General features: G+C 42.2%; 1 protein-coding gene across 1 annotated transcript in view; it reads right to left on the bottom strand.

The window, feature by feature from the left end:
• Positions 1-15354, bottom strand: part of NINL (ninein like) — a 194644-nt gene that overhangs the window by 81620 nt on the left and 97670 nt on the right. Inside the window, exons 2-3 of the mRNA XM_077778947.1 lie at positions 8852-9045; positions 2351-2447 (exon numbers count right to left, since the gene is read on the bottom strand). Of these exons, the coding sequence (XP_077635073.1) occupies positions 2351-2447; positions 8852-9034 (280 nt within the window). The 5' untranslated portion in view covers positions 9035-9045. The remainder of the gene's footprint in view (positions 1-2350; positions 2448-8851; positions 9046-15354) is intronic.

Below are 15354 nucleotides of genomic sequence, written 5' to 3'. Positions count from 1 at the left end.
ACATATAAATGAGGAAAGAATAAAAAAAAAAAAAAAAAAAAAAAACAAAAAAAAAAAAAAAAAAAAAAACCCAACAACAAAAGGGGGGAAAATCCACAAGTCCTAGAATAATAGCTCTTTGTCTCTTTGGAGAAACTGAGTGCATGCCAAAGATCCAGTTTTAAGTTTAGAAGCTCCACACTTTCTCTAGCATGGGAGGGGCATATACAATGTCAGGGATACGAGGCATCACCCTTCCATTCCTATCGAGGATTACATGCCACATTCCCAAATCTTGTGTTAGTAAAGGCCTGTGACCGTTTTCCCCCCTTACAGAAGAACAGTGTCAGACAAAGTGACCTGCGAATGCCCCAGCGGTCATACAGGGCTCTTTATGCCATACCCAGGTGCCCTGTAGCCTTCAGCAGCCAGCTAAAGGAGAGGGTTCTGGCTATACTGTGTTTACAAAGGTCCGGTGCTAACAAGTGGAAAACTGTAACTCAAATCTTGGCCTCAGCTCCAAGATCCAAGTGGGATCTTGGACAAATAAATCCCTTTACACATCAGCCCTCAGTTCCTCATGTGAATAATGGGTATGATAATGCCACAGGATTCTGGGAGCCTGGCACACTGAAGATAAACGATGTGAGCTGTCATCCTTTCCACTTCCTGTTCCCTTGCCTCAAGCCCTCTTATTATCCCTGTTATCTGGTCATGTATCTGCTCCAGACCAAGGAGGATTCACTGTGGGAGGAGCCTGCTGCAGACCAGAAGGAAAGAGCTCCCTCCTCAATCTCATCAATACCACGCCTCCAACCTCAAACGCATTGCCCCATGTCTTATTTCACTCACTGCCCAGGTACTCAACACAGGTAGCAAGATGGGTCCAAAGCACGTCAGGTGGCTGCCATTCACAGCCTGAAGTCCAATGAAGCAGGCACTAATGACAATGTCCATCACCATCTTCTGACTCTCACCCCACAACCTACATGCCCCTGAGTGGACCTCTTTCCATACCTTTCCTCCACCTCCTGACCATTAACAAAGCCAGGGGGCATTCCCCCTCAGGATGTCCCTTCCATTTGGAAATTCTATCTTTGTCCCTCCAGCCCCCTTCCCATGACAGGAATCTAATCAGGCCTGTTATCATAGCACAACACTCCTGCCTGACAGAAGATACACCTGCAAACGACTGCTGGTCATGCTATGGCTCCCAGCCCTGGTCAGATCCTCCCACGGCTGGTAGCATCCTATCTGTTCTGCCAACCTCAGTGGTCTAGATACACCTTATGCCTGCACTGAGCTTTCAAATCTTGAAACTTCAACTGCTCCACATTTTCTTTATCTTGTCAACACTCCATGCTGTAAGAACAGCACACAGTATTATTTGACACTTGTGATACTGTGATTTACAATAAATATGTATTTGGTCTTCGTCCCATCCCTGGCAACCAAACCTGAGTTTACATTAATGTGGTGACTCCTAGAAAGCCCTTAAGAATGGGGGCTGGTTGCCTGGACACCCAACTATGTGATTAAGGGTTAGAACTTTCAGCCCCTAATGTGACCCCCAGGGAAGGGGGAGGGAGTAGAGTTTGCATTCAATCACAAATAGCCAGTGGTTTGATCAATCATGCCTACATAATGAAGCCTGCATAAAAACCCAACAGGATGGGATTCAGAGAGCTTCTGGAGTGAACACACAGAGATTGGGGTAGAGTGGCCCACAGGGAGAAGGCATGAGCTCTGTGTCCTTTCCCCACACCTTGCCCTGTGCCCCTCCTTCTTCCATCTGGCTGTTCGCAAGTTCTATCCTTTTATAATAAAGTGATGACTTAGTAAGTAAACTGTTGTCCTGATTTCTATGAGTTGCTCTTACAAATGAATTGAACCTGAGGAAGAAGCTTTGGGAATCTGATTTACAGACAATCAGAAGCAGACAAGTTGGACTTGTGACTGGCATCTTAAGTGGGGGCCATCTTCTGGGACTAAGGCTATCTCCAGGTAGGTAATGTCAGGTTTGAGTTACAATGAAGGACATCTACATGGTGCTGGAGAACTGCCTGGTATGTGACAAACTACTACACATTTGGTGACCAGAAGTGACAGGAGTATTCAGAGTGCTATGTGTAAAGGAAAGCAATACAGCTTTTCCTTTCCAACACTATGTACAAAAAGGGAAACAGAAGAAGAATAAAAACCAACGTCTCATCCCAGTCCACATAGCTTGGCAGTCAGAGAGTGGAGTTAGGATTTAGTTCTCAAATCTACTAACATCCTTCAGGCTGAATACCACACTCCAGAAGGTAACAGATAAATAATGAAAAAAAGATAAATAATGAAAAAAAGTAAGTGGAGAAAGTCCTCCTACTAGATTCCAAGGAACTACTATCTTCATCCAAGGGGCCAGCATCAGCATTTGATGACAACACTGCCACAAAGCCTTCCTTAAATTCCTCAAAGTTAACCTGGTAAATGTAAGAAAAGAGAGGTCAGTGCTACTTTCAACAGATCACATATGTAATACCTTAGCCTTTTGTTCTTATTCTCAGATGGAACATATTGCTGCCTTTAGCACTGGGAACATTCATTTCATTTTTTTCTAATATTCACTTGAGGTTTTTTTAAATTATTTATTATGAGTTATGAGTTATTTATTTTTGAGAGAGACAGACAGTGTGAGTGGTGGTTGGGAGGGAGCAGACAGAGACCAAGACACAGAATCTGAAGCAGGCTGCAGGCTCCGAGCTGTCAGCAAAGAGCCTGACACAAGGCTTGAACCCATGAGCTGTGAGATCATGACCTGAGCCGAAGTCTGACGCTCAGCCAACTGAGCCACCCAGACGCCTCTCACATGAGATTTTTTAAAATTTTATTTTGAGAGTGCATGCACACACCAATGGAGGAGGGACAGAGCTCTGCGCTGACATGGGGCTCAAACTCATGAACTGTGAGATCATGACCTCAGCCCAAGCCAAGACTCAAATGTTTAACTGACTGAGCTACTCATGCACCCCAATATTTTTTAAGTAGGCTCCATGCCCAGCACAAAACCCAATGTGGGGCTTAAGATCAAGACCCTAGCCAAGATCAAGAGCCAGATGCTTAACCAACTAGGCCACTCAGGCACCCCTAAGAATTTTTTTAAATAGAAGAATTAAGGACTAAGGACAGTTGGTAGCCTTAGTGACAGAGGGAATGCAAGGAACATGAGGAGGGATTCAGGATTCTGGTCACACTGGTGTGCTCAGCGTGGGATATTCATTGAGTATACACTTCTGATACGTGCTTTTGTCTATGGATGCTTCAATAAAAGTCACTCAGAAAGAAATCAATGGAGAGATTAGTTAGGTCAAGAGGTCACCAGTAAATGCTGGAAAAGCAGGTTTGGGTTTGTAGGTGCAAGCATGCTTTCCAAGTCTGCCACAGAATGTGAATGAGCAAAACTGTTGCTGCTGCTAAGCACTAAATGCAACTGTCTGCCTAGGATACATGTGTTATCATGACCTGACATTGGATTATTTGTGCATGTTTATTTTTGTCTCTAGCATGTGACGCCACTGCTGGCAAATAGTTTATGGGATGTGTTTGCCTTTGTATCTTTTCCTACTGATCAGAATTCATCTTTTCACTGATGCATTCTTTCCCCTTTACTCATAAAGGATCTTTTTGCTGAGTGTGGAACTCAGGTTGGCGGTTGATTTCTCCCAGCATACTGGAGATACCTATGCACTGGTTTCTGATTTCTGCTGTTACCTTTCAGAAGGCAGCTGTCAGTTTAACTATGGCTCATTTTCAGGATACATCTATTTTCCCCTGACTTCTTTTTTAAAAAATTATTAAATTTTTCATTTTAAGATAATTATACATTCACACAGAGTTACAGGAAAAAATATAGAGATCCGTGTACCCATCTCTGGCTGCTTTTATGAAAATTCAGTTCAGTTTCTCAATAATATGGCTAGGTGTAGATTTCTTTGTGTTTATACAATTTGGAATTCAGTGGACTTTGGGAATCTCAAACCTGTTCTGGAAAAAAAAATTTTTTTTAGCTATTATGTATTCACATAATGCCCCATTCACTCTTCTCTTGGGATTCCAAATAAAGGGATGTTAGAATGTAGGACCTTCTTACTCTACCTTTACCTTCTCTTCTGTTTCTATCTTTATGCTAGACTCTTGATGATTTTGGTTAATGAATGCTCTCCTCAGCTGTGTCTAATCTACATTAGGTTTAAATTTTGGCTTGTGATCACAATTTTCGGTTCTAAAAGTTTACTTGGGTCTTTGTTCAGAGTTGTTATATCATTTTTTTAGATTTCCCTCTTGGTATTTTCAGGCTTTTTAAAAAAAAAAAAGAAAAAAAACCCCTCTCTTCTCACACAGTAACCATGATTGTTTCATATTTTGTTCGCAGTAATTCCAGTACCTCACATGCTGTGCACCTGCTTCTGTTGCCTATTTATTTCCCCTGGTTCTTGCTCTTCTTGCCTTATTTGTGTGCTGGTTATCCTTGATTATATGCTAATTGTACTTGACTATTACCTGGGAATAATAACAGATCTTGAATGATAGCCCTTTGTCAAGAGAGGTCTTTTATTTGCTTTTGCCAGATTCCTGAGGGCACCACCAGGGTAGGACCACCTTCAAATAAGTGGGGTTATCTAGACCACTTCTCAGTGGTCTTAAAGTATGGTTACTGATCATTTTTCGAAGTAGGTCAGTGGAACTAATTCAAGAACAAAGGGCATAAAGCTGTGGTTTGAACCACAGATTTCTGAGCATTGTCTGTAGTATAGTCCAGGTAGTGTACCCATTAGGGTTGTTTGGTTAAGTCGACCTGGAATGGCATCAGTTTTTAAACCCAGGGATGGTACGGCCCATGAGTGTAGAACATCTTCGGATGAGATTAATATTCGAATAGTTATCTCCATGGGCAGTACTACCCGGTTGTTGACTTCTAATAGTCGCAGTTCCCCAGGCTTAATTCTTGTGTGGGAATCATGTATGAGTTGAAGTTCAGATCTTCATAGTCTGTATATTCGTAACTTCAGTATCATTGATGCCCCATGGTTTTTACCGTCAAAGAGGGGTTGTTGATTTCATCTATTATATAAAGGATTCGCAGAGAGGGTAGTGCGATAAGGACTAGAATAATGGCGGGCAAGATTGTTCAGATTGTCTCTACTTCTTGGGCATCTATTGTACTCGTATGTTTAAGTTTGGTCGTTAATATGAGTGAAATAATATATAATACCAGAGAGCTAAAAAAAAAAAAGGACTACGAGTCCAGAAAGCAAAAGGCACACTGACTGATTTAGATCCTCCCTTAAATTGGGGACTAGTTTATCAGATTCTCTACCTTCGGCGAACCTGGGTTTTGACATATCTCCCTGGCCCTCTGAGGTCCCAAAGCCACATCAATTTCAGTTTCTCGACACTAATGGGGTTTTGTGTGCTGAGTTTAACATCTCAGTAAATGACTTGTCAGAGATTTTTAGGCTGGTAATTATTTCCTTTCTCTCTCTCTCTCTCTCTCTCTCTCTCTCTCTTTTTTAGTTTATTTATTTACTCTGAGAGAGGGAGAGAGGGGGTGCAAACAAGCGAGCTGGGGAGGGGCAAAGAGAGAGAATTCCAAGCAGGATAGTGTGGAGCCCAATGTGGGAATCAAACTCCTGAACTGTGAAATCATGACCTGAACCAAAATCTAGAATCAGACATTTAACCAACTGAGCCACCCAGACGCCTCTGACTTGTTTGCCCTTTACTATTTTCAGGATCTTTTTTTTTTTATGATTTTGTTAAGTATTTTTTTANGATTTTGTACCCTGCAACTTGGCTGAATTCTTGGATCAGTTCTAGTAGGCTTCTGGTGGAGTCTGTCGGGTTTTCCAAATAGACTATCATGTCGTCTGCAAAAAGTGAAAGTTTGACTCCCTTTTTGCCAATTCTGATGCCTTTGATTTCCTTTTGTTGTCTGATGGCTGATGCTAGGACTTCCAGCACTATGTTAAACAACAGTGGTGACAGTGCACATCCCTGTCGTGTTCCTGATCTCAGGGGGAAGGCTCTCAGTTTTTCCCCGTTGAGGATGATGTTAGCTGAAGGCTTCTCATAGATGGCTTTGATGATGTTTAAGTAGATTCCTTCTATCCCAACTTTCTCTAGAGTTTTTATTAAGAAGGGATGCTGTAAATTGTCAATGCTTTCTCTGCATCTATTGACTGGTCATATGGTGTTTATCTTTTCTTTTATTGATGTGATGTATCACACTGATTGATTTGGGAATGTTGAACCAGCCCTGTAACCCAGGAATGAATCCCACTTGATCTTGGTGGATGATTCTTTCTATGTGCTGCTGGATTCGATTGCCCCCCAGGCAAATCCCTGTCCTTGCTCGCCAACCCGACCTAGAGGAACGGGAGCAGCTATTCTGGCTCTATCCCCAGGGCTAGGCAAGAGGCTTGGAATTGCCCCAAGAGGATTGCCTGCGAGGTTGTGTCTACGGCAATATCAGTGGGGCGCGCGGACTGGGACTTGTAAATAAAAAGTGAGCGTAACTCAATGCATTAAAAGATTACCTTGTTAATTAAAATTAATGTTTATAATATTGTTCCTCATTTTTATAACTGGATTACTGTATCAATGACTAACATTTACATGATGTCATGTGTTAGTTACTACAAGGAAACTGGATATGTGATATTTGAACTAAAAAGCCAATCAATTCTCACGGATACAGAATTTATCTTGATTTTCTTTGAAATATCTCCAAATCTCTTTGGTTTCTATCATGGAAAATGGTGGTAACTATCTAGACATTTCTGGCTTGACACCAGCTTCCCCTAAAGCCTCTACAGAACCCACCTAAATGCTGGCTGTGTATGCTATGCCCCATCTGTGGGATGAAGCAGAGAAGCAGTAAAAGCTCTGAAAGCAGAAATAATCCACCATGACCATATGATCACAGAGGAGGTGGTATAAAGTGTGGGGTGGGTTGGAGGGAGACAAATGTAGGGCTCCTAGAGGCATCAGCTGGTGTGGATACTACTCTTGAAATGTGAGCGAGGGGAGGAGGGACAACTTCAGGTGAGACTCAATAGCACTAATGGCAGCAGAAATCTTGACTGTAAGAAAGTGGAGTTGGGACAGACAGAAAGATGGATGAACACAGAATTTGTCAAGAGACCATGTTATCAGAAAAGATCAGGTTCCTGTCACTGCCTGTGAGTGTCTGTGTGAGGAGAAACATCCAGCCTCCTGGAAGGAGTTACAACTCACAGGAACTCTTTTACTGGATACAGGTGATATGGGAGGAACTAGAAATCTCAAACAACCCAAGTTGATTTTTCCTTATCATAATTTGATGTTTCTAACTCTACCATTTCTGCACATATAAAGTGCAGGATAAAGTGGGGAAAGGCTCAGGAATGATGTAATTGTTCAATCAGCAGAATCTACCATATGAACATGAACTCAAAAGTTATTTTCTTTTGGCTTTGAAATTTCCAAACTGCCAAAAATAATCAAGAAACTCAGATCATCTGTTTATAGTGCTTGAATAAACACAGTGATTTTCACAAATGTGCCTTTTGCTCCCAAATACAATTCAAGGTGATATCAAGAGGGGCTAGAACATTAGCAGAAATATAGCTGATTCTTAAGTCCATTAAAAAAAAATCAGGAATAGAATGAAGAGAGACAGAGAAAGTGTGTGGTCATATTAGCTGAGGCAGAGCTCCCCAAGGGGGAGTAACAGTATCCCACTGACAGGCATTGGCAATATGGGGCAGTGGGTGCTTTGGGAAAGTAACAAGAGGTACATTTCCCCTGGACTCTCTTCCTATGCTAGCTTGTTTTTCTGCATTTGTTTTTGTCCAAAAGCCAATTCAGGAAAATCTGCAGGGTAGGGTTTTTTTTTCTCATTCAAAATAAAAATGTTTTCATTGATTTCTCTGGAAAAAACGCTCTTCCTTCAAAGTTAAGATGACCAATGAGATAACAGGCACCATTTTTAGCACTAAAACGTTAACATCTGGACACATTTAAGAAGTAGGGACAAGGTGGGAGGTACTTTTTACTGCTTCTGTCAGGAAAGTAAATTGTAGTCTAGATTCTTGATCACCATTCTAGATGACCTTGAACTTCCTAGCAAAAACAACTGAATTCATAGTTTCGAACTGGCCTAGATAAAAATCACAGGAAACCTCTGAACATAGGTATCCTTTTGTTCTGCAACAGTGGTGTGCAGTTGCTTTGTTCAGCTGCTATAATGAATTTCAAGCTATGTAATTTTACTAGCTAATCTGCTTTCAAGGTACTTAAAGTTGCCTTTCTCTCGATGACCCAGTGTGTCAGCTGCCCACAGATCTTGTGTTTTTATGAACCACATACCACTTGCCCATACCAACCTTCCACCCCATCCCCCACCCCCAATAAATCACTCAAACACCTTTCAGGAAAAACCAAACCAAACCTTACTATGCCTTAAAAAAAATAATCTTAGGGGCACCAGGGTGGCTAAGTCAGGTGAGCATCTAACTTTGGCTCAGGTCATGTTTTCACGGCTTGTGGGTTTGAGCCCCACATGGGGCTCACCACTGTCAGTGCAGACCCCACTTCAGTTCCTCTTGCCCCCCTCCCTGCCCCTCTCTCACTCATGTTCTCTCTCAAAAATTAATAAACATTTAAAAAAAGTAATCTTAAGGAAACTCTTGCTACAATGTAAGAGTTTAGCAGAAGGAAAAGCAGCCTTCTAGTTCCTAGTAACTCTGTTTTGGTGTGTATCTTTATCAACTGACATTTCTCAAATGTCTGCAGCTAACTATAGCATTCTGTGCTTTTCCTCATGAGAATGAAGTCAAATACCTACCCTGGCAAAGTGGTCATTTCCAAGAAGCGTTTGCAGAAGGATAGGCAGCTGCTTTTCCAGATGAAGCTTAAGGCACAGCTGGGTCAGCTCTTCCCGATCCAGAAATCCTGTCCCTGTGGTGTCACAGCTGCTGTAGACTTCCTTGAGCTGTGAAACATAGTGGTTCTCTTCTTCTTCACCCATCCCATAGCAGACTGGACATGGCAGGGGGAAAAGAGAAACAAGAGTACACTTTCACTGCCACACATCATACATTCTTTTACCACTCCGATGAGCCCTGGTGGGGTGGCATCCAGGTGCTCTAAGGTTTATGTGAGACTTTTGCAGGAGAGGCCAGAAACATGTGACTGGGGAGTCAGTCCTTGTTCAAAAGAACCAGAATTTCTTTGTTCTGTAAGAAAATATATATTATAGAATAATCAGGAAAAAAAGAGGTAAGTATAAAATTGAGAACTAAAATCATCCAAAACTTCACCACCTAAAACAAAATCACTATTAACATTTTGACAAATATACATTCTAACTTTTCTCTATACATATAAGTATGGTATTTTTTTCCTTATTGGTATTTAGTTATAAAGACTATAAAGTAAAAATGTTACTAAATTTTACCAAATGAAAGTATTTACAGTAAAAAATGGAAACTCCAATAAAATATATAGAGGGTGTTACTTAATCACAAAAGAAAAAATATATGGTTAATAACCATGTAAAAATGTTCAAATTAAAACAAAGATACTATGTGGCACGGTCAAATTATCAAGAATAAAAACCCCCAATGCTAACTGAGGCTATCATCAGAAGGGGCTCTCACATATTTCTAGAGAAAGGGACAATTAAATGTCTTTTGGAATATACTTTGTATACCAAGAAATTTTTAAATAATTGTATTATCTGACTAATTATTTCACATACACAATATCTTACAGAAATTCCTTGTACTTCAGGATAGAGCTACAGACAAAAACGTAAAAGAAAACAAAATGTCCAACAAAAGAAAAGAGATTGCTAAGTTACAGCATAATTATATGGCAGAATATTCAGTAGACTTAAAAAACACATTTCTGAAGAATATTTAACAGCATAGGAAGTGCAGTTGATAAAATATTAAGCCAGGATAAAAACTTTATAATAATAATAGCTAGCTTATGTACTGGTCAGTTCACATATAATAACTCACTTATGTCTAGAATAATTCTATTAAGAGACTTCTGCAATTCTTGGGGGAAATATTGTAAAAAAAAATATACCAAAATGATAAGAGATGATTTTACGGTACTACACATTTCCATTTTCTATTCTCTATATTTTAATATTTCTTTAAAAGTTTTATAAAAAGTGAAACACTTTATAACTAGAAAGATGTTCCTAAGTCATGTAAAACACTGAGGTCCTAAAGATACTATCATGAACCATATGATATTGCCAACACCGAACTGTTCTGACCAACAACAATGGTGACTTCACATTGGTCACATAAAGACACAGGACTGTGGACAATTCTGAAGAAAGGAGATATGATAAGTAAACAAACATGGAAAACTGGTCAAGCTCATTAATCATCAAACAATTCTATAAACATGAAACAATGAACCAATGTATCTCACTAGTAAGAAATAGCACAATGAATGCCAATTCTATAAAGATATAATTTTTAATGTCAATGGTATTTGCCCATGCATCACCCACGAGGGGTAAGGAGGACTGCATCAGCACAAAAACTGTATGAAGGACTGAAATCTGTTCATATCAATCCCCTCCCCCCTCCACAAAGAGTATCGTCTTAATCCGGGAAACAGTAAAATCAGTGATATAAAAATACTGATCTTGAATAGAATATCTATTGTGATCCTGTAAGGTGAACCACCTTCCCTGAGCTCCTGATTAAACACCTGCTGATCAGGTATAAAGACTGCCAGCATCTCAGCCTCAGGTTTGATATAGGAGTGAAAGGATAACACAACTGCTCTATCCACTCATCAGATTATGCGAGCACTTCTAGAAAGGAGCAATGGGAGGTAATAATGAAAGGACATGGATAGGTGGAGCTGTGAACGCCCAGACAGCCCCATCCCAGGCAGCTCTGACTGCAGAAACAACATGGAGAAACACGGATATACGTGCAAAAACACCTAGGATAAATGAGAAAAATAAATAACCTTCCTAACTCACATCTATCACACTTCTCATTCAAGGTCAGTCCCTCCCCCAAGCTGGGAGCTCTGTCCTTTTGCAGACAACAGCCACCTGTGGTGAGCTGCATGCAACTACTGGTATTTGCCAATGATAATTTTTGATAAGCCAGAAGTAAATAGACAGGAGAAAGACAAATGACAAAATTCAGTATGTGAAATAGAGTCAAGGAATCAGGGTGAAGAGGGTGAACAGTGACTAGAGGACCCTGGCTGCAGAACCTACCACACCCACACCTCCTCAGGCAGATGCTCCCCCCACTGCCGGCTCTCCCTGTTGCCCTGCCTACTAACAAGCCTCCCAGCCCTCATCTACCATCCCCCTGCTGTGCCTACACAAATCATGAACATACCTATTGTGAAAAATCCTCCATTTTTTCTCTTTTACTTTGAGTTGTAACCATTCAAGCAATTAAAAGTATATAAAGTAAAACAAAAACAGAAAAAGCAAAACCCCACTCCCAGAGGTAAGCACTGCTTAGAGTGTAGTCTTTCAAATTATTCCTAAGTCACGTGGTGAATGAAAGCACAGACCTATATGAATACATAACACACATAGATATGCATGTTTTTACATAAGTGTAACACCATACGTGCTATTTCACAACTTTTTTTTTTAATTTTGAAGAAAGAGCATGCATGAGTGGGGGAGAGGGACAGATGGGAGACAGAGGGGGAGAGAGAGAGAGAGAGAGAGAGAATATCTCATTCAGGCTCCAGGCTCAGCCTGGAGGCTGACTCAGGGCTTGGTCCCATGACCCTGGGATCATGATCTCAGCTGAAACTAAGAGTCAACCAACAACTCAACCAACAACTGAGCCACCCAGGCACCCCTATTTTACAACTTTTTAAAAATATAGGATATCTGAAAGATTTTTCCATGCCTTCTTCATTTTAAAAAATGACTATACACTATATCTAAGGATTGTCTTAGAGACGCAGGGCATCTCCAGGGTTTTTTCTTATAAAACCTTCCTCACCAAACACCCCAGGAGGCCTCTTCATGAGTCCTGAAGGGGCAAACCAAATCATGTCCTGCAGAATGTGCCCTTGGTGGGTGCAGGAGTGTTCCCGGAGAAGATGGGCTTGTCTGTTTTCCCAAAGGCTGAGCAAGAAGAGAAGAAATTTCTTCCTCTCCCAGCCATAGACGAGTCCTGCATCGACACCATCCTGGGAGGCCAGGCACTCCCTCCACCACATGTTATTTTTGTTGCCACAGGGACTTAAGGTCTCTGTTGAGATGCAGCTTTCCCTTTTTACACAGTCTCAAACTGGTGCCTGAGGCACCCTGGCTGCCCATGGAGGTGCAGTCTGTGTGCAGAGGGCCCACCATGGCAAATCTCCCCTGGTGAGAACGGGAGTCCACAGCCTGCCACAACCCAAAGCCTTTCCGAAATAAGGAGAGACACAAAGAAATAAGTACTGAGACTACAGGCACCAGAGAAGCAACAAGACTTAAAAAGAAGAGTGATGGCTCCTTCCTCATCACCCACAAGAGCTGTGTTCGCAGCTCATCTTCAAATGTCACCAGGCCCCACCAAGTCTGGGGTTGTCTCTGGAGGCCCAGGCCACTCCTACCACTCCCACCCATTTCCTCTGGGACCACAGAATCACATTTTTGAGGTCTGGCTGGGATTTCCAGAAAACAGGAGGAACTTCCCATCTGACTAACAAGACCACAGAAGGAATGGGCCAGCAGGCCCTGGTTTTGGAGACAGCAGCACTAACTTTTTGAACAGCCCCTGCTCCCAGGACCTAGTACAGCATCCTCCCCAGGCCCTTAGGGGTCTTCATTGGCTCACAGAACATCCAGTGTACCCCAAATGAGTCTATGAAGCAAGACTGCAAAGGAAACCTGACCTCGGTAAAATGCAAACAGATTCAGGTTCTGAAAACAGATTTAGCCTCCTCATAAGAGGCTGAGTGCCAGAAGCACATTTCAGGTTAAGGAGAATAGCCACTTCTGTCTACAGGGAGGCAGGTCCAGAGCACCCAACTCTCCTTCTAGGGTCTTCCCCACACACCACATTATGAGAACCTTTTCTTGAGAGGCCACATGTTTTCCTGAGAGCAGACACCCATCAGTAACAGGGTACACATCAGTGAGTGCAAAGCAGATCTTGGGTGGGGGGAATAAAAAAATGTAAATGGCAAATAAGTCAAATCCTCAGGCTGCCAGATTGCCATCCAATGACCCAAGACCAGGAGGGCATGACTGGCACAGTCCTCCCAAGCTCCATACCCCACCTGCCCTCTGGGCCACAAGGCAGACAAGCACTCAGGAAGGGCTCTGGCTGTGCTTCCTCCAGTCCGAGCCAACTGCATTGCAGGTCTGTGGTGCACCTTGTCAAAAAAGGCCTCAAATGCCAGAAATGTTTTGGGTTTACATTTTTATGCTGGACATTCTATAATGAGCCCAGAGCAATACATGATGCTGTAATTCAGCTATTTCAAAGGGAAGGTCACCAGCATTATGAGCCCACTTAATCTCAGAGCTGCTATATCCCAGACTTCCCCAGGACAGGTCAGGTCTAGGCTAGGGTAGGCCAAGAAGGGGAAGAGTGGGGAGCACACTCTAGGGCATTCACCCAGGAGAGGGGGGCATTCCCAGAGGGGCAGCTTGTTCAAGAACCTTCCCAATACCAGCACTTTCAAAGAGGAGATATCAAGAAAATCAAGGCCAGCAAACCCTCATATGCTCCCATATCACACTGGACCTGCCAGAGGTGGAGCATACCTGTCAGAACTCCTGCCCCAGGATTCCAGAATTGGGCAGAACTCAGGCGTGGGGGCTGGAGGCTAAAGGCTCCAGAGGGCCCTCCTGGGAACAGTAAGAAGCCACCTTTCTTCTTGAGAGAACTTACTAGTCTGCCTGGATGCCTCTATGAAAGGGTTGACACAGGGCAAGGGCCCACACACCTAACCCCACATCACCTGGGTTATACCTAGTTTTGCTCAATACACAGTTGAATTCCTGTCCATTCAGAAACACTCCTTTCCTCTCCTTTCCCTCATCACATGAACCTAAGACACTGCCCCCAAAAGAGCAGACACTTCATCTACCAGCCATGCAGGTATAGGCAAAAGAGGTGATTCAGGTACAGCAGTACTACAAGGCAGGCAAAAAAAGATCTCCTAAGACATTTCCTAAGCCCCACCCAAGGCAATGTCCAACCATGTTTTCAAAATAAAGGGAAAAAGGAGACACTGCCTCTACTCAGGTACACCCTATGGAATTTGCCTTCTTTCCACCCCAGGATGTGGGAAGGGTCTTTCTGTAACTTCTGGAATACCATATAACAAACCTCAGTGGTGAAATAGTTGGGTATACTGGCCAGGAAGGCTTGGAAGAACTCCACGGTTGCCTTCACCTGGAACGCATGGCCTGGGTACAGGTCTAGTCCACCAATGCAGAGGAGCCATGCAGGCTTACATGGCTTCCCCTGCATTCAGGAGTCTCAGAAAAGGACTTGAGTGTCAAGACTAGACTTTCTAAACATCACAGAATTATGGAAAGTCTCAGAAGTAGTGGAAAAGCATAAATGGAGGCTTCAAAATTCTGCTGCTCACACACACACCCCATTTGCTGGAATCTGGAGGTAGTGATTTGGGAGGTGGTGGATATCGAAGGGGAGACCCAAGACATACACACAGGCACATGTCCTGCCCCACCCCACAAGGAAAACTACTGTCTACAGAGAGATAAAGGAAAATCATTAAAGTCATCACAGACAATAGACTATTAAACAAAGGTATGATTAAGACACAAATGGAGATTCCATGGACATTAACATATTACAGTTACAAAAAAAATTCAATGGTAAGACTAGAATACAAAGAAATCTTCCATTAACTGTATCTAAATGAGATAAGATCACATGATGAGGAAAAGACAGTCTCTTCAATAAATTCTGTTGCAGGGTGCCTGGGTAGCACAGTGGGTTAAGCACCTGACTTCAGCTCAGGTCATGAACTCATGGTTCACAAGTGTAAGCCCTGCATCAGGCTGTCTGATCAGGTTGTCAGCACAGAGTCCATTTCAGACCCTCTATCTCCCTCTCTCTGCCCCTCTCCCACTCTCTCTCTCTCAAAAATAAACATAAAAAAAAAATAAATGGTATTGCAAAAGCTGAAGAATGATCCTTACCTCACACCAAACACAAAAACTTAACTCAATGGATTCAAGTTCTAAATTAATATCTAAAACTATAAAACTTCTTTTAAAAAATATATATATATTTTTTTATTTATTTCTAGGAGAGAGAGAGAGACAGCTTGAGCAGGGGAGGGTCAGAGAGAGGGAGATACAGA

Source organism: Crocuta crocuta, unplaced genomic scaffold, assembly GCF_008692635.1.
Source record: "Crocuta crocuta isolate KB4526 unplaced genomic scaffold, BGI_CrCroc_1.0 scaffold470, whole genome shotgun sequence".
In the NCBI taxonomy this organism is placed as follows: Eukaryota; Metazoa; Chordata; class Mammalia; order Carnivora; family Hyaenidae; genus Crocuta; species Crocuta crocuta.
The sequence above is the reverse complement of the archived record's forward strand: the minus strand, read 5'-3'. Positions and strand labels throughout refer to the sequence as shown.